This window comes from Mytilus edulis, chromosome 10, assembly GCF_963676685.1.
Source record: "Mytilus edulis chromosome 10, xbMytEdul2.2, whole genome shotgun sequence".
Classification (NCBI taxonomy): Eukaryota; Metazoa; Mollusca; class Bivalvia; order Mytilida; family Mytilidae; genus Mytilus; species Mytilus edulis.
Window position 1 is genome coordinate 50,140,478 of NC_092353.1, and position 20,057 is coordinate 50,160,534.

Below are 20,057 nucleotides of genomic sequence, written 5' to 3' on the forward strand. Positions count from 1 at the left end.
TTTCATTTTACTGATAGATAATTTGTTACGTAGAAGATTATGCATTTTAATCTTGTCAAAAGATTACAACTTAACGATAATCAACCAATTTAATTAATAGATTTTACACGAATGCGATACTAAATTTTTCCGTGGTACAATGCAAGAAGGTCAACTTAAAAATGAAGGCAAGCGTTAGCCTATACTCAAGCTAACGAACATTTAGACGAAACACGCCAACCTGAGCATTTATGATGAGTAAACACTGAAGAACATAATGAAATAACTCTCCAAAAGAGACCAAATGACTATAGATCATCGTACGGCATTCAACAATAAGTAAACCCCATACCGCATAGTCAGCTATGAAAGGCCCCGAAACGGCAAATGTAAAACAACTCAAAAGGCCAGATTTATGTATAAAATAATGAACGAAAAACAAAGATGATATACAGCAACCAACGACAACCACTAAATTACAGGTTCCTGACTTACAAGCACATACAGATGCTAGGTTAGGCTAGTTAAAATGGATTTAGTGAAAATACGTCATTAAGGGAAGACATCAAAAGTTCAATGAAGGATAAAAAACTTAATTCAAATAGTTTTTTCACTGACCCCCCTACCCCCCTATTAACTTAATTTGGGAAAAATTGATTGACCCATATGAATATATGTAAAAATCAATGTCGGATAACCAAATCTTGCAGCAGTTCAACCCCCCACCCCCAAACTATTTGAATTAAGTTTTTTATCTTACATTGATCTTTTGATGTCGTCCCTAACAGTCAGAGAAAACCATGACCTTGTGCAATGCCAAGATACGGGTATCGACACGTAAACATATGCAAATTCATGGTTCTATACAATCTGTGACAGATTGTGTGCCGGTCAAGTTAATCATTTATTTATTTCCATTCGAAATGTAAGAAAAGTCAGAGTTGATATTAAGGAGACCCATTTTGCTATTAAGAATAGTTTTTTTATCGGCAAAAAAAAATTGCAATTGTATCATGGGAGATAAGTATATTTTAAGGAACGATAATGTTCTTTTGAACACTTTAAGGATGTACATGTGCTATTTGGCTACCGTCAGTGGGTCAAGCCAACAGATATATATCATGATACATTGCAATTTGGGCCACACTAAAAAATATTTTTGTTTGCCCAAACCCTACCCAAAGTTGAGACAGTGGGTAGGTAGGCAGGCATTTTCTTTTTTTTTTCAAAAAAAGAAATTGATGTATATCAGATGTTTATTAGTCTTCATGCCTATTTGATAAAAAAAAGACTTCTTCAAATCAGGACAATAAAAGAATTTGAGTAGGCAGCTTTTTCTGGGTAGGTAGCGTTTGGGCAAACAAACCTATTATTTATTATGGCCTTGTAAGGTAAAATTTATTTTGAATGATTCACGATTTGAATAAAATATAGGTTGTCTTTCTCGTTTCTCGTTTTTATATAGGTTAGACCGTTGGTTTTCCCGTCAATGGTTTTACACTAGTCATTGTTTGGGGTCCTCCATGGATTGCTGTTCGGTGTGAGCCAAGGATTCGTGTTGAAGAACGTATACTATTTTGACCTATAGTGGTTTACTTTTAATTACAGATTGTGACTTGGGTGGAGAGTTGTCTCATTGGCACTCATACCACATCTTTTTATATCTATTTATCACTTTTAATGATTCATGATTTGGATAAAATATAGATATAATTAGTTATCAAAGGTACCAGGCTTATAATTTAATACGCCAGACGCGCGTTTTGTCTACATAAGACTCATCAGTGACGCTCAGATCAAAATACCGAGAAAGCCAAAACAAGGACAAAGTTGAAGAGCATTGATGACCCAAAATTTTAAAAAGTTGTGCCAAATACGGCTAAGGTTATCTTTGCCTGGGATAAAAAAAATCCTTGGTATTTCGAATAATTCATACTTTTGCAAACTGTAAATTTATGTAAAAATGACCATATAATTGATATGCAGGTCAACACCGAAGTGCTGACTACTGTGATATGATTAATATTGACAATGTGACTATCCACCATTTTGTATTTTTTTTGTGCTTATTAGTAGTGATCTCATTAGTCTATAGCATTCTTTTTTCATACTCCCCCCCCCCCCCCCCCCCCCCCCCATATTATAACAATAGACAACCACGGACAACATCACTGTTACATAGCTGGCCCGTTATTGGGACAGACACAATATGGCAGAGTTAAACATTTTTGTGCGTATTTAACCCTTTCTAAATTATTTGAAATTGTACAACATCAAACCAACAATGCTTCACTCATCAGATCTGGGGAAAAACAATACAAAAAGCCAAAATACAGAGTACTAGTAGCTACGAAATAGTCCAGGCAAACTAAGATTTAACCTCAAACTAATTGCAACAGAAAATGTTTTCGTTCTAATATATAGCATTATGCCCTTTATATGCACAGAAAAAAAGTCCCATAAAATATACTTGAGGAAAACTAAAAATCAGCATTTTTAATTTCCTATGGAAATTAACATTGGAAGGGGAGATAACTCTTACAAAAATGAGTCTTTTTTGGTCAGTTTGTGCTTGTTTTTCTTAAAATTTATGTAAAGTATGATACTTTGATGGGGTTATAAGTTTGTATTTGACTAAATTATATAATCTTCTGCTCATGAAATGTACAAAACCGAAGTGTTATGGGTAGTTTTATTTTTTCGTGCATTTTTCATTAAAGAAATTGCAAATTTGAAGCTTTGTGACCATTTTGAAAAAATAATGTGAACATTTGGTATTGTTTATATCTGTATATTATATTTTTTTCAGCAACTAACTTATCTAAAGAAACTTTAAACCACAAAAAGAAGAATACATGCTTAATTATTTTTATTAAATTTGAGATTCTTTACCTTGCCATGTTGAAAAATTCAATAAATGGTCAACTAATGAATTACGAAATCTAGATTATAACTTGATAAAAGATATGAAAAGACCTTTAAAGTTGTTTGTTATACTCTAAAGACCGTTAAAACTTCAAGAATCAATACATTCTGATGAAAAGAAGCGGTAAAGTTATAATTTTGTATCAATTTTTATTGATATTTCTGTCTTTTTTTGCAAGAGTTATCTCCCTTTTCAATGCAAATCTCCACAGGAATTTTAAATGGTGATTTTTTAAGTCTTTCTCAAGTTAGATTTTATGGGACTTTTTTCTTTGTATATTTGGGGTATAATGCTAAAGATTAAAACTAAAAAATCTTCTGTTGTAATTACTTTCGGGTTAGGGTCAAATTTTTGCTAGATTGACTGGACTAAAAACCGAGTTCAAAGCACAGCATCAGAATAAATAAGGCTTTCAATAAAAAAAAGAATTATAAATAAATCTAAGGTATGTCATTGAAAACATATTTAATTATACGCCCTCGCAAACAAACACCCACCTTTAAAAAAAACGTGTACTTGGTGGACTTTGTTTGGTCTTTCAGCCATGCATTGTGTTTGGTCTTTCAGCCATGCATTGTGTTTGGTCTTTCAGCCATGCATTGTGTTTGGTCTTTCAGCCATGCATTGTGTTTGGTCTTTCAGCCATGCATTGTGTTTGGTCTTTCAGCCATGCATTGTGTTTGGTCTTTCAGCCATGCATTGTGCTTTATGTCTCATTATTATTTTGCACCTGATAATCGAGGTTCTGACATAAGGAGTCCCAAATTTCTGTCTTTAATATTTGATATTGTTTTGGCCAATATTCGCCATTCTTTATATTAGAGCGCCAAATTTTTCGAATATCTTTATTTTTATGTCCATTATTTTCTATTTCGTTTCATTTATTCTCTACTCTAAAGACACTAGACCTTCATGAACTGTTTTGAACATGAATTGAATGCTTTACACAAACGAATCTAAATTTGGACTATCAACCTATGTCCATAAATAATCATTCATCTGCTCTGATACGAAATTTGAAATGTTTTACAGAAATTATGTATGTTGTTGATATGAAAATAAAGAGATGTGGTATGTTTGCCAATGAAACAGCTATATGCACATATCAAGTTCAAATGCAGTGGATGCAAGCAATTAGATGCAACCGTACGACCTTCAACGATGAGACAAATATATGGTAAAGTCGGCTATAAAAGGCACATGCTACCAATTAAAAAAAAGAAGACAGTTCATTTTTATATATAATTATATTAATGTATTGAAATAAAAAATCTAACATTACATCTCAGATCTATGTTACAACTCAGTCTTTCAAAAAGTTTATTGAAGATGTTGAGTCAAAATTTGATAAAGTTTCATATGGAAACCGACGTCGATAAAGAAAAACAAGAAGTATTGACACACATACTGTTATAACACCTCCCAGAATACCGATTCCAAAGGATAAACCACTAAATCCAGAACCATCGCCCGACGATAGCCGTGTTGTTGTTGGATTACCCGATGTAGATGGTACAGTAATTGTTGTTTTATCTGGGACAGTTGTCGGATTTGACGTTTCTGGAACAGCCGACGGATTTGATGCACCTGACGTACTAACGGCTGTTGAAGCAGACGAGTGATCCGGATTTTCCGTCGTATCAGTTATGTAAGGTTTATTGGTTGTGTTTCCATGTGTGGTACCTGCGGATGAATCGGAAGATGTGGCATGAGATGACACTGGTATTCCATGTGTTGTAGCTTGAGCGGACTGAGTGGAAGTGTCATTTGATCCATCAATGTCAGCTAAAGTTGGAAAATTTGACGAAGAAGTAGTTAGTGTAATGATCCCTGAAAAAAGATGGAAAAACCGTAGAAGAGATATGAAGCCCAAACGTGAAAAGCAAATATTTCATCACATTATATTGCTTCGTTGAATATCTAATTAGGTAATTTTGTAAATAGCCAGTAGTTTCGGCAGTTTATGCAAATTTAAAATTGCAGTTCTTTAGTAGAACTTGTATTGAAATGTAATGTTATAATATAAATATTTAAAAAAAGAGGGTTTTGGTGAACGCCAACGAAACAGTAACACAACAACACAAAGGACAACAATTATCTATACATTTGTGTTTTGTATATCTGATAAGGGAGCTACCATTTGATTTTTATGGGGGGCTAGGATGAAAAATTTGGTCCTGCATTTTTTTTAGCTATAATCTCTGTCCTGCCTTTTAATTTTTCACTCTGTTCGGTCCTGCCTTTTTTTTTTTTTAGTTTATCCAGACTTTTTTTTACCTAAATTGTCGTCCTGCAAGTGTCTCATCCTGCCTTTTTTTTACTCAAAACTCCTGTCCTGCCTATTTTTTTCAAATTTCATCCTAGAACCCCCCCCCCCCCCCCCCATAAAAATCAAATGGTAGCTCCCTAAGACATACTATCAAAAGGTATATTGTGTAATATTTGTTGCTGGTCAATTATTTCAATAGTTGGCAACTTGCTGTATATCATATTTGCTTCTCGTTTATGTTTAGTACATTTATCGGATCGTTAGTTCTCTTGTTTTAAGTGTTTTACATTTATTATTTCGAAGCATGGTATAAATTGATATGTGGTATAGGTCTTGCTCATTGTTGAAGGCCGTACGATGACCGATATGTAATTAATAACGTCAACGTCATTTGGTCTAGTAGAAAGTTGTCTCATTACCTATTATTATGCCACATCTTCTTATTTTTATACGGCCAGCAAATTTGATTATATTTTATGTTTTGAATGTTCGAGGAATCTTTTAAAGAATATGTACCCCCAAAAACTGAATTACATGTATAAATGACTTACCTGAAATATAGATCGACAAGATGACTTTTAAAATATTCATCTTCATTGTTGAGTGTAGATATATTTTATCTACATTTCAAAATTACAGTACTGGACTTTGTGATGTTCATTGACTTTAGATTGTGTATAAACTTATTGATAATTTACGTAATATCTAATAGATATGATATAAGTTTCACACATAGTGGAGTAGGAGAGGATTGAATATTAGCGGTGCAAACTTCTGAAAGTATAAATAAAAAAAATAAAATTTATACATAAATTGGCCGTTATAGTTTTCTCGTTAAAGTTGTTTTACATTGTCATTTCGGGGCCTTTTATAGCTGGATATATGCCACATCTTATGTTTTATATCTATATAAAGTGACACCACAACTGTAATTCAACATGTTTGAGTGACGAATCAACCTAATATTTACGGATCACCCATGCATGTCGATATGTCCTCTATTATTTTCTTTTTATTAAAACCCCATTGATTGGCATTATGTTTTCTGGTGTTCGTCCGTTTGTCCGTCTGTCCCGCTTCAGGTTAAAGTTTTTAGTCGAGGTAGTTTTTGAAGAAATTAAAGTTCAATCAACTTCAAATTTATTACACATGTTCTTTATGATATGGTCTTTCTAATTTTAGTTCTTGCCCCATTTTCAGGGTCCACTGAACATAGAAAATGATAGTGAGGATGGGGCATTAGTGTACTGGGAACAACATCTTGGTTTATTATTAATTTCTGTCTAGAAGTTGGGACCCCGTCACCACTCCCACTACCGGTTCTAACACACCTAATGAAGGTTTTGTACATGATGTTTAACCATGGATGTGTATACATTGTTTATTTCTTTATTTAAAAAGCTCAGAAATTCATGTATAAAATAGTAACAAATCAGACCAAACATCAACTTTTAAAATGATACGATTTTTAGATGTATCTTGAAATCATAATATAAAAATGAAATCGCTTTTCACAGTATTTAGTATACGAGGTTTGAACTTCTTTAATGATAAGGGAAAACTATGGACATTAATCGTAGCTTATACGGTAACAGTAACAAAATGAAAGAGAGACAGAAGATACCAAAGCGGTATTTAATCTCAGAAGTCACGGTTTGAAAAACAGACGTTATGAAAAAAAGACAAATGACCAATAGACAGAAGTAAATAATAAACACAACGTTGGGCAACTCAAACCCCAACAAAAATCTGGAGGTGATACAGATCAATTTCTAGAAGAATATTGCAGTTTAAACATGTTTCTTTACTTTAAAGAAATGTCCTTCTGTACAAAAAAAAATGAAAAACAGAAACGTACCGTATATAGACCATAAAGTTAAACAACCATATTAAAAAATTAATTCCAAAGCATATGGCACAACTATACTGAGCCAAAAAAGTTAAGCAACACTTTTTGTTTTTTTTGTTTTTTGTTTTTTTGTTTCTGGAAAAAACTTATTTAAACATAATTGATATAATCCTTAGTTTTACCTGTAATTAAAACAGTCGTACTTTTTTCATGGTGATTTATTTCGCGCCATTTCAGCTTTGCACGTGTAATTAATGTTTTACCATCTGTACCTGTACTTTTAAAACGATATTTAAAATTTCTTTTTCACTAACGTACACCTTTGAAAAAATTGCATAGGGCGTCAACCAGGCCTCCCCGAAAAGACCGTCAAAAAGCTCTTGGAATGGTTGATGCCGAAGTGAGTGTTGCTGACATCGTGGCTCGATTTAATGTGCATAAGGCAACAGTTTAGACACTAACAAACAAATTGCATCTGCACAGGATATGTCGATATCTCGTAGACAAAAAAAAACTATCGTCAAGGGAGGAGCACTTCCTTCTCTTTACGTCATCATGCTACAATTTTTCCAGGCCACAAAAGTAGTGCATTGACTACGGGCAGCTGCTGGTGTCTGGAAATCTTTCATTTGTGCACTAAGGGCATGGCTGAGAAATTGATTTTGAATACCTATACTCATTTCCGCATTTTGACCCTCCCGCGCTCCATACAAAGAAAAATCCAAATGAATGTGAGTGATAAACATTCATGTTGCTTCTGACATGTCATAGTTCCATGTTGTTATTATTAAAATTATAGGTTGTTATGATTTTGTAACAAACAAAAATTTCACATTGCTAAACTTTTTTGGCTCAGGATATGACTCATGTAATCAGAATGGTGGGACATACTTCCAGAAAATATTTCATTCCAACTTTTTTGGTCTGTGAAGGTTCCAAGAAATTGTACGTCCAAAGTGTTCACTATCATTCAAATCAGTCCATATCAACCACGCGATTATTAACCAACAAAAATGCGACAAAATACACGGAACATACACTCATTTTCGTTCCAAAATTCACATTAAACAATAACTTACAAGCTCATTCTGACATAATGACTGTCTAACTCTCACCAGCACGCACTCACTCCCTCACACAGCTTTTATTTCGCTCGTCCGTCAGTACACATGCTATCTATATCGCTCATACACGCTACATCTCTAGCTCCCACACTTTTTCTCTCGCTATCGCACATTCTTACTCTCTCGCACTTTTACTGTAACGCTCACATTCTTACTCTCTCTCTCTCTTGTTCTTAATTTCTCGCTCACAATCTTCTCTCTCACACTCTCTACCTTACTCTCTTCACTATCTTATACTCTTGCTCGCTCACTCTCTCACTCTTTTTCGCTCGCTCACTCTCTTTCACTCTCTTACACTCTGGCCCGCTCACTCTCTTTTACTCTCTTACACTCTGGCCCGCTCACTCTCTGGCTCCGCTCTCCGCTCTCTCGCTCTCTGACTATCTGACTCCGCGCTCTCACTCTTTGTTCGCTTTCTCTCTCTTATTCGCTCTCTCTCTCTTGTTCACTCTCGCTCTCTGGCTCTCTGACTGCCCACTGGCTCTCTGACTGCCCACTGGCTCTCTGACTCTCTCGCTCTCTGTCTCTGACTCTCGCTCTCTGGTTCTCTGGCTCTCTGGTTCGCTCGGCTCGCTCGCTCTCTGGCTTCGCTCCCTCTCTGGCTCTCTCTCTCTGGCTTGCTCGCTTCCTCTCTGGCTCGCTCGCTCTCTGGCTTCGCTCGCTCCGCTCACTCTCTGGCTTCGCTCGCTCCGCTCACTTCTGGCTCCGCTCACTTTTAGCGGAGTGACTCCGCTTACTTCTGGCTCCGCTTACTTCTGGTTCCGCTCACTCTCTGGCTCTCTCGTTCGCCAAGCTAACCCTCAAAGGTAAACATGCAGCGAAATTCACCCTCCCAGTGATATCTGTATAACTTTCACGGAGTATTCTGTCCGAGTATTACACATGGCATTCGAAATGGCTCTAGCAGTACATTGGTTCAACTCTTTAGGGGCTATCATTTGCTCAGTCCATCAGGTAGAACTCGTCTCTGTCTACGTTTACCATTATCTGGGACGGTTCGGTACCCACACCTTCAGTTTGCCTTCATTAGGTAAGAGTACAATATGTTATGAAAAAAAGTTTTAACTTTATTGCATTATAATTTACATTGAGTAGCGGTATTTTGTTATTTTATGTTTTGCAATTATATTTGTTATGAAGAACCAACTTTATATTGTTTTTAGTTGCATTTTATTTGTTTAATATTTCTATTCCTTTTATATTGTTAAGTTATTTATAAAATTACTCATATTTTTGTATCCTTAAAAAACATTTAACGCGATGAAATAATGGGTGCTAACTGTGTTGATCCTTTATATTTCATTGTAATTGTACTAGTTAACAACTGTATGATAATATTATGATATATATGACTTATGTTCACTTACAAGTACATCTTGTAATCGGTGAAGTGTAAAAATATTAACTGTGATTAAATAATAAAGATTTCTTTATAATAAATCTAAGGAGACAATGTCAAGGAGAAAATATTTTATATCTTAATATTTTGAAGGAAAATATTTACTCTAATAAAAGTGGGATTATTGCAAACATAACTGGGTAAATTTATTTTCTATTTTACTAAAAAAAAATAGTAATAATAACTGCAAACATTGAATACGTATAAAACAAACGTCACTTCGTTCTAAAGAAAGCAGCAAATGATACATTTATGATACAAATACAAACGTTAAACAAAAACAACAACAAAAGATACAAAAGGCAAGATGAGCACCTTCAAACAAAGTAGGAAACTGAATATTTTCCTTCTCTGGGACCTTAAATTTGGACATTCTATTTGACACTGATGTAGTATTCCAGATAATAATGGTGTTAATTATGTAATAAGTAGTGATTATTCAAACTTGATCAATCTGTTTCTTTGCATATATTTTAAATATCATAAAAGCATTAACATTTTATTTTTTTTGTTTCATTTTATCCCTGTAAGAGAACTACACTGTTTCACAAAATAAATCTGAGTTATTCCGCTTTGTTTGACAAATGTCACCTTACTCAACTAAAACTGACGAAATAGGGAAAATAACACATCTAATTTTCATCTCCTCAAGTTGACAACCCTGCTCCCTCCCTCAGCTGTTTTATATACAAATGATATACCATTTATCCAGGAGATAATTTTCTTTCAAAGCAACATCGAAAAACTCTCAAAATTTATTTCTCATATACATTTTTATTGAGGTATTTCACATCCAATCTTTTATGGTAATACATTTGTATAGAATACAAAGTCGTTCACCTCAAAAACTAACTAAACCTTTGGACTGACTTATTCAGAAGGAAAATAGTTACGATTCAGTTGTCAGGTATTTCAATATGGCATATTTTGGAATTAAAATTGATTCACTCATATGGTCTGTGTCTCAAATTTATTCTAAAACCATGTGTTGACAGGATACGGGATTTGTTCTGCTCATATATTTTATAATTATATGATACTAAACTCCTAACGCGAGGGAGTGTGTTTATTTTTCATATGATGAAGACATAATATTTGCATCTCATTAACTGCTAGTAGTCCTTTGTTAACTTATGTTTCAATGTCATTTTGTTAGTTTCTTCTGTTACCTTTTCTGACATTGGACTCGGACTTCTTTTGAACTGAGTTTTATTGTGCATATTGTAGTGTGTTTGTTTAATCTTCATTGGCTAGAGGTATATGAAAGTGGGTTAAGATCTCACAAAACATGTGAACTCCTCCTCATTTCTGCGTCTACTCCAAGTAGGCTTTAGTCTTCGTTAATCTTGTTTGTTTGATTTTGGGTTTTTTCATTTATTTTCATAGGTAAGTTTTGAAGTTTATTATGACGTCCATTTTTACTAAACAATCATACATTTTTGTTGAGGGGCTAGCTGAAGCCCGTCTCCGGGTGTGGGATTTTCATACTGTGTTGAAGACCCGCTGGTGTTATTTGGCTGTTTTTTTTAACTTTGGTCGGGTTGTTGTCTTTTAGACACATTCCCCATTTGCATTCTTAATTTTATGTCTGGCGTACAAAATAAATAGTCTGCCTGACACTTTTAATGACTTTTCGCAATATAAGGGTATTAATTATCCTCTGAAAATAACTGAACAAAATATGCACTTAAGATATGAAGCCGGGACAATTATTTTGAAACTATTTTAATTTTATGCATCTAACAACATCAACAACACATAAACCAACAAATACACTTTTTAAATAATTTTGTACAACAATGTCGATCAACGACAAAGTCAAAAGATATGTTCATTATGTTTCAAAACATTACAGATCTACTGTGCCATCTTAAACTAATATTCGTATTTCAAAATGTTTTTAAAATTGTTCTTGTTTCCTATTCTAATGTCTAGAAATTCGATATAACATCTATAAGATGTATACTCTTGTTAGATTTTAATTGACTTTCCCATAGCTTTGATTTCTACATTTAAGAAAGTATACTATTGCTGTAACGATACAAGCAAGTGCTATTCCTAAAAACATCCCTCCGACGAATGTTCCTCCTTGAAATTTAGATTTTTTGGTTGTTGTTTCTGGTTTTTGTGTGGTTGGTTTCGGTGTATGTGTTGTTGGGTGGTGCGCCGTCACCTTTCCTGCTGTTGTCATAGTAGCCGGCATCGTTGTCATTTGTCCCGCAGACGACATGTTTGATGGTACGTCTGTCATCATTGTGACAGTAGATATGTTAGAGGATTGTGTCGACATTTGATTGGCTGTGGTTTCTGACGAAGGTGGCATAGTATTATTTGTCATCATTGACTCTGTTGTCATTGACATTGAAGTAACGGGGTTGACTGTTGTTTGACTGTGTGTTGTCATTTGTTGTGTGTTTGTTGTCATCTGTTGTTCTGTTGTTACTACTGTTGTCATATCGTTAGTTTGAGACGATACTACCGTTGCTTTTGTTTTCATATCTGCAGTTACTTCTGAAAGATAAGAGTAAATGAGTAAAATAATGTCCAAAAAAAGTAAAATCACAAAAATACTGAACTCCGAGGAAAATTCAAAAAGGAAAGTCTCTTTAATCAAAAGCTCAAACACTTCAAACGAATGGATAACAACTGTCATATTCTTGACTTGGTACAGGCATTTTCTTATGTAGAAAATTGTGGATTGAACCTGGTTTTATAGCTAGCTAAACCTCTCAATTGTATGACAGTCGCATCAAATTCCATTATATTGGTCAAAACGCGTGAACAAAATAAACAGACACAATAGGTAAAATTAAAAAAAATGGGGTACAGCAGTCAACAAAGGCAACCTTGCGTTGCTTTACTCATCAAAATATGGATCTATGATTTGTAATATGCAAATAACAAGTAAATATGTATTTTACATTTTTAAGCTTAATTTTACATAGATCTATTTGATATGTTCTTGCTGCATGTTATCCATATGATTTTGCTATAAAAGTAGGGTTTGAAATGCTCCTCTTTTTACGGCTGATTTTTTCACATGGAAAATAAGACTTGCCGTGAAAATTAGAACAGGGGTTGGAGTCATCATAAATACCATGTTATTGTGAAATCTTATGAATAACTATAGGAAAATTTTGAAGAGTAAATAAATATTAAGGAATATTAACTTGAAAAATTAACAAAAATTAGAAAAAGGGGAGTACATTCCAAAAACGCCTGTGCATGAATAAGATATTATATTTTCTTCTTCATACCGTAAGATCTTTCATTTGATGTTGCGTCAACGAACGAGATACATGGACTTATTAGAAAATTAAAACTTTTAAGTATAGACGGCTATAAGAGGTCCCGAACTAAAAAAGAAACAATTCGTTATACGTAGTGCCCTATTTTCAATAGAAATAGAGTCAGTTTGCTTTTCGAAAGTCAAATAGTAGTAAAATAATTTATAAATTTAAGAAGAATAATGTCTCAATGACACCGGAAAACATAATTTGAGGGCAGAGCGTTTAAAGATTGAAGGATAAAGGAAGGAGAAGGGAAAGGGGGTTTGATAAATCGTAGGATATATTAGTTAGTCCTTTATCTTACCATTAGTTGCTGGGAGTGCCACACAACCAGACACAATAAAAAAGGCTACTACAACACACACTTTCATCATGATGTTAATTTTTACAACTGAAAATTCTTCTACTTGTGTGTAAAATATCCCGACTTATATCCACCTGCAGTAACTCGTAAGGTTAAAGTTTGAAGAGAGTATCTCGTGATTTTAATAGATAATGAAGATAACATCGTATTTACACATCTAGTGTGTGTAATTCATCAGACGCATTTAGATATGGGGAAAAATGTCCCATACCAGCGAGTTAATGTACGTAAGAACTAAATATATCTATATCTAAATTCGAGCAAGTGACTAATTCATTATGTGATAAATGTTGCGACAGACAGTTTTAGTCTAATCTATATAATGATAACAAATTATATTCGTGACCCTGAAGAGCATCTGTAGTATTATCCTAATGGAGAATGCACCCGACGGTTAATGTTCTACATGTTACACTAGTATAGTTCTGTCATGAATAGATTATAATGACTGACTTACATGTTACTATTCAGTATCTACGGAGCCCCTTAAGTGCCAAAGATGAAATTAAAAATATTTGTGCGCGCGACTTTAAATCTTGTGCGCACAACTTTTAAACTTGAGCGCACAACTTTTAAACTTGTGCGTACTACTTTAAATCTTGTGCGCACAACTTTAAATCTTGTGCGTACAACTTTTTTAATCTTGTGCGCACAACTTTTTTAATCTTATGCACACAACTTTTTAAAACTTGTGCGCATACCTTTTTTGAACTTGTGCGCACAACTTTTTTAATCTTGTGCGCACAACTTTTAAACTTGTGCGCATAACTTTAAATCTTGTGCGCCGACAACTTTTAATCTTGTGCGCAAAACTTTTGTAAAATTGTGCGCAAAACTTTTTTAATCTTGTGCGCACAACTTTAAATCTTTTATGGTTCAATTGCACTAGACTGAGTTATAATTGAAGAAGCAATGTTTGGTTAGGTAAAACAGGATATGATGGATATCTTTTTAGTACCGGACTCCATGTGAGAATGAAGCTGAGAACGTTTTAGGAAGTTTTATCTTTCTTGAAAACCTTTCTTCTGCTGATAGAGATGCCATGCAGTACTTGAGAAAATACATCAAAGAAATAGTTCAAGCCAAATTAAAGTTGTTTTTATGCTTTTGTACAGCGTCTGACTTAATGTTGAAAGAACTGGCAGATATTCCATTCAGTTTGTTTTACAAGATGGTCTGGATCCAGTGGGAAATTTTCGGAAGTAACAAAAAGCTACGAAAATTATCCCTCATTGAAAACAGAATTTAACGGTTTCTTATTGATGATATTTGGGTAATGGACATCATTGAATTACCAAATTGAAGTCTTGATAGATACATGTACATGTTTTTTGTTTATTCAATTTATGTTGATCATTGTTGACTCTTTTTATTCATAGCCTAGTTAACTTGTACCACAAACACGTACAAAATGTAGAGTTGTTAAATTCTTTATGTGTAACAAATCATTAAAAAAAACTACCCTCAACTTTATATCTTGCACACATATTTCCCAAATGACTATACTGATGCAAATATTTGAGTTATTATAGTATATTTTGTATTTATGTGTAGGTCTGTCGTCAATAATTGTTTGGGTAATAAGAAACAATGAATATGATGTATAAATTCGTGACACAAAATTTCTACATACACTTGACAAAGCCCAAAGCAACAGAACAGCAGTTTTATTGCTGTTCTTCATATCAAAGTCACAGTGATGCTTTTCACGGTCTCACCGCAATGCAAGTACAAGACGGAATCTTTACTGTATGTCTATAACGATACGGGACTATGTTAGGTTTTTTTTTGCATGATTACATGATAACAAGGGCATTTTGAGGCTGATTTTTTTCCACAATGTGTTAATTATTTCTAATGAATAATTGGTTGCGTTATTTCATTGGTGTGATCATTTTATAACTGAAGGAAATGGTTAAATGACTACCAACGCACACCAATGAGTTATTACATGATTACAGGCACACACCCCTAAAAAGAGACTCGATATATCTACATCTGTGTTAAGTAGTTTGGGCGATAAGGATCAATTTTGGTCCAAACATATAAACATACCACCAAGGTATAAGCACAGGCACACAACAACTTAATATGTTATAAAATTGAGAATGGAAATGGGGAATGTGTCAAAGAGACAATAACCCGAACATGTTAGTGATTCCGAAATATACATTTCTTTTAAATACGAAGTTGTATTTGTTGTGCGCTCTATGTTAACCGGATGAGGGTGTGTCCAACCATGAAGTAAAAGCAGGCAAAAAATTACTTTTAATCTGATTCCTTCATTTAAATATTTACTTATAGTTTGATTGTTCAAGATATCTTTACAAATATGTTCTTTGCATGATAAATAGACAATAACCTCGCATTTCCCCGTTTCTAAGCCTCATCCTTATATCGTTAATATGTCAAGTCAATGCACTATTATTGTCTTTATACTGCAATCTAAAAAAAAATATTTTCAATTGTTGTTTAGTGTGTTAATGTTATTTATTTGATTTAAATATTGGGGAAAATCCCCCTTTAAAAAGGCCTCATATCACACAGGCGGAGAAATATACAACACGATGAAATGTACATCATTACCTTTTGAAAACCGCTATCAATGGTGAACGAATTCGTTTGTTTACAGACTAAAATATCAACAATAAACACAAAACATAATGATTTCTAGGTTGCAAACAAAAAATATTAATAAAGGAAATATGTTTTTCCCAAAAATTGTAAAAGAAACAAGTTTGAGTCGTTAAACGCATCGTTGTTTACATTGGAAAGAAGAACAGCTAGGTTGAAGAGGTCGTATGAATAATTAAATATAATTTCGACAATTTCTATTTAAATATTCATGAGGAAAAGTGATATCAGGTCAGTGACTGTATATGACATAGAAATATACGGTCAACACATTTTGACTGCTCTAATAGAACGAGTGCAGTATAATTCATGTTAAAGCCCTGTCAATATATATCTCTAGCACCTTTGTAAAATGATCTTCAAATGGTTGTTAAATGCTGGGACAAAAAGCCCACCAATGCCCGTTATCCTTTGAAGTTGCAGTATATTGATTTACTGGATGTCTTGGAAAGTGTTACCAGGACCAAATACAGATCAGAGTTTGCTATTGTTTTTCCCCTTCAATTCTGGAAATAGGGGCACCAAAATGGGTCGAAAGTCAACATTGTTATCTGCAAGTACTCTCAGATCATTACTTAGTGTCTTTTTGTTGTTGGGATATACAAGTGCCCGGCCACGTCCACCCTGTGTTTTTGTTAGATGTATTTCTATTTGTATCCATCTGATGAGTTAAACTTTTTTATATAGTTCGTTCTTATATTTTACAGTTACACCACAGTCCCAGGTTAGGGGAGGGTTGGGATCCCACTAACATATTTAAACCCGCCACATTCTGTATGTATGTGTCTGTACCAAGTCAGGAGCCTGTAATTCAGTGGTTGTCGTTCGTTGACGTGTTACATATTTGTTTTTCGTTCATTTTTGTACATGAATTAGGCCATTAGTTTTCTCGTTTGAATGTTATACATTTGTCATTTCGGGGCCTTTTATATCTGACTATGCGGTATGGGTTTTGCTCATTGTTGAAGGCCGTACGGTGACCTATAGTTGTTAATTTCTGTGTCATTTGGTCTCTTGTGGAGAGTTGTCTCATTGGAAATCATACAACATCTTCTTTTTTTATTGTTATTGTACATGTGCTGGTTAATTTTGTGAGCTGAGAAGGGTGGGTAGCTTTATTCCGACAGTCCACAAGTCCGACTTCCCCATTTGTCACACAGTCTATTTTCCCGACACCTCCTTTAGTCGACAGTCCAAAAATATGTAGTAATGTCAAAAAGACAACATGCATCCTCTAAGAAACTAGACATCTGGAATTCATACTTGATCTCCAATGAAAGTGCAAACCATTTACCATATGACGAGACTTAAAATATCTCCAGCAAAATATACAAGTGGATAAATTGGCGAACACAACAATTTATCTGCAAAAATGTCGAGAAACACCAACATATAAAGAGACAATCACATGTCAATGACCACACATTTCTGACTTGGGACAGACGAATATTATTTGCGGAAGAGTGGAAATAGTTTGTTCAAGGGTTTAATGTAAAAAACAAAAAGAAAAAACAATAACCTTGAACAAAAAGCCGTCATATACAATAATATACACAGGCAAATGAAAATAATTTTGTGGTAAGGTATACAAGCCGATATAACAATTGTATCAGTCGCAAAACTTTCATATTTATTTCCTATTCAGCATCAAAGACGATGACATTCTCTTAACGGCCTTCTTCATACAATACTTTGTATATAATATGCCAGTTAGAGAACGTCACAGACATCTTCATATGCTTATTATTTATTCTTACAGATATAACATCTAATATTAAAATTAAGGACTAAAAAAAAGGTTATCTCGATAAAAACGTTGTTATATGGACCTGCTAAATCAAATTATCAACTTCGGACTACGTTCTTTGTCGATATATCTTCAACAGGTCCATATAACTACGAAATGACCTCTTCAGAAGTCTATAATTGATAAGTAATTGATGGCATTAATATTTCAGGTCGAGGTTGAAGGCTGTTGATCATTATAAAAAAATAATGATTAAATCAGTTTCAACAAATTAATATTTTACAACATCAAAGGAAAAAGTAAAAGAAATGACACTGTCTGTGAAGCTTAATGCAAAATATAACTGCCATGCTGGTTCTAGAGATCTAGAGTAGAGGATTTTAATAGCTTTTTTCCAATTAGAGCTTCTTGTAATCTTCGGACTTCCACTGCTTGCAGCCCAGAAAAGATATAAATTATTCATAAATTCATTGTCTGTCCCAAGTCAGGAGCCTCTGGCCTTTCTTAGTCTTGTATGTTTTTTTTATTTTAGTTCATTTATATGTTTTGGAGTTTAGTGTGGCGTCCATTTCACTGAACTAGAATAAAATTTTATTTAGGGGCATGCTAAGGACCACCTCCGGGTGCGGGATTTTCTCGCTGCGTTGAAGACCAATTGGTGGACTTCGGCTGTTTTCTGCTCTTTGGTCGGGTTGTTGTCTCTTTGACATATTCCCCATTTCCATTATCAATTTTAAGCCCCAGTCATACTGTCACGTTTCAAGAGCTACGTTTTCCTACGTTTTGAAAGCGAAGCGAAACGGGAATATACGTAAGGAAGCGTATCGGAACGTAGTGATCCTTTGTTCAAAACTGGACCTGCCCCGTTACGCATGTTTTGAAAATTCAACAACAAACGTAGCGAAAATTGAAACGAAGTAGAAACCTAGAAAATACGTATCAAAGCTTAGCGGAACGCAACAAAACGTGCTAACTACGTAACGAAACGTATCAATGCGTTGTGAAAACGTTGGTCCACACGTACTTATACGTAGCAAAACATGATAAGAACGTAGCACAAACCTAATAAAACCTAGTTTTCAAAATAACGGGACATTTTTGTTGAAAACGTAGTTGAAACGTAGAATTTTTAAACGTAGTAAAACTTGACAGTTTTACTCATAGATGCTGGTCCCAAAGATTAGTAGGCATTGATTTATATAAATTTGAATATGTATGTCCTATTCATGCTTAATGCAAAACATGACTGCCTCAGCATTGCTGGTTCGTGTGGAAATATTTTGCATTTGATCAAAATTGAATCTTCTATCCTTTTGATGTTTCATGCAAAATATGACTGCATTGCTACTGTTGGTTCATAAGGACAAGACTTTTAAAGAATGTTCAATTTGAAGCTAATGTTAAACTATGGACCCCAGTTTCTTGGACCCCGGACCTTCATTAATACAAACTTGAAACATCATGCTTTCTGATGAGTCAGACAATATGACTGCTGGTTCTTAAGTTTTTTTTAAACTTTAAATTAACCTCAAGTTCTTAGACCCCACGAATCCCCTGCTATATACCAAGGATCACCCTACCAAGTTTGGTCCAAATTGGCCCAGTGGTTTTAGAGCAAATTTTTTTTTAAAAGTGAATTGTGGACGACTGGCGCTTAGTTTAAACATACAGCCCGTAACAGAGAAGTGATCGAATTGGTGTTTCTTTACCGTCAAAATTAGCTACGTTATCGACAAACTTAATTGAGTAGTGACCGAACTATTGGAACTTTAACGTTAAAAAGATTGACAATGCTGACAGACTTTCATGTGTCGATAATCAAGTTTAATACCGATAATATTGAAAATAATTCTAATAATATGAAACAAAATATGTCCATGCACCATTTCGATTGGGTGAAAAGAAGTCATTTCTTCAAAGTCAGAACAGAAAAAAAGGTTTATGGAAGGACGTCTTGGTAGTATTATTTCCTTTACAATTTTACCCAAAACTAAAAGAAATATACTGGTTTAAACAATTAAAAAGGTGTTTGATAGGAATGAAGTCCTTTATTTTTATGCCCCACCTACGATAGTAGAGGGGCATTATGTTTTCTGGTCTGTGACTCCGTTCGTTCGTCCGTCCGTCTGTGCGTCCGTCCGTCCGTTCAGGTTAAAGTTTTTGGTCAAGGTAGTTTTTTATGAAACTGAAGTCCAATCAACTTGAAACTAAGTACACTTGTTGCTTATGATATGATCTTTCTAATTTTAAAGCCAAATTAGACTTTTGACTCCAATTTCATGGTCCACTGAACATAGAAAATGAAAGTGGGAGTTTCAGGTTAAAGTTTTTGTTCAAGGTAGTTTTTGATGAAGCTGAAGTCCAATCAACTTGAAACTTAGTAAAATGTTCCCTATAGTATGATCTTTCTAATTTTAATGCCAGTGCAATGATAGTGCAAGTGGGGCATCCGTGTACTTTGGACACATTCTTGTTT

The 20,057-nt window shown here is 34.3% G+C and overlaps 2 protein-coding genes across 2 annotated transcripts; both read right to left on the minus strand.

The window, feature by feature from the left end:
* Window positions 1–4,133: 4,133 nt before the first annotated feature.
* Window positions 4,134–5,853, minus strand: LOC139491428 (uncharacterized). Its single transcript, XM_071279120.1, has 2 exons — window positions 5,726–5,853; window positions 4,134–4,735 (listed from the first exon to the last, which is right to left on the minus strand). The coding sequence occupies exons 1-2, from the start codon at window positions 5,769–5,771 to the stop codon at window positions 4,209–4,211; spliced, it is 573 nt and encodes a 190-aa protein (XP_071135221.1). The 5' UTR covers window positions 5,772–5,853; the 3' UTR covers window positions 4,134–4,208.
* Window positions 5,854–11,305: 5,452 nt separating this feature from the next.
* LOC139491427 (integumentary mucin A.1-like) lies at window positions 11,306–13,301 on the minus strand. Its single transcript, XM_071279119.1, has 2 exons — window positions 13,141–13,301; window positions 11,306–12,057 (listed from the first exon to the last, which is right to left on the minus strand). The coding sequence occupies exons 1-2, from the start codon at window positions 13,208–13,210 to the stop codon at window positions 11,525–11,527; spliced, it is 603 nt and encodes a 200-aa protein (XP_071135220.1). The 5' UTR covers window positions 13,211–13,301; the 3' UTR covers window positions 11,306–11,524.
* Between the last annotated feature and the right edge of the window lie 6,756 nt (window positions 13,302–20,057).

Coding starts and splice junctions, on each gene's coding strand:
- LOC139491427 (XM_071279119.1), bottom strand. CDS start 13,210: ATGATGAAAGTGTGTGTTGTAGTAGCCTTTTTTATTGTGTCTGGTTGT. Junction 12,058..13,140: donor GGCACTCCCAGCAACTAATG/GTAAGATAAAGG, acceptor CTTATCTTTCAG/AAGTAACTGCAGATATGAAA.
- LOC139491428 (XM_071279120.1), bottom strand. CDS start 5,771: ATGAAGATGAATATTTTAAAAGTCATCTTGTCGATCTATATTTCAG. Junction 4,736..5,725: donor CTTGTCGATCTATATTTCAG/GTAAGTCATTTA, acceptor ATCTTTTTTCAG/GGATCATTACACTAACTACT.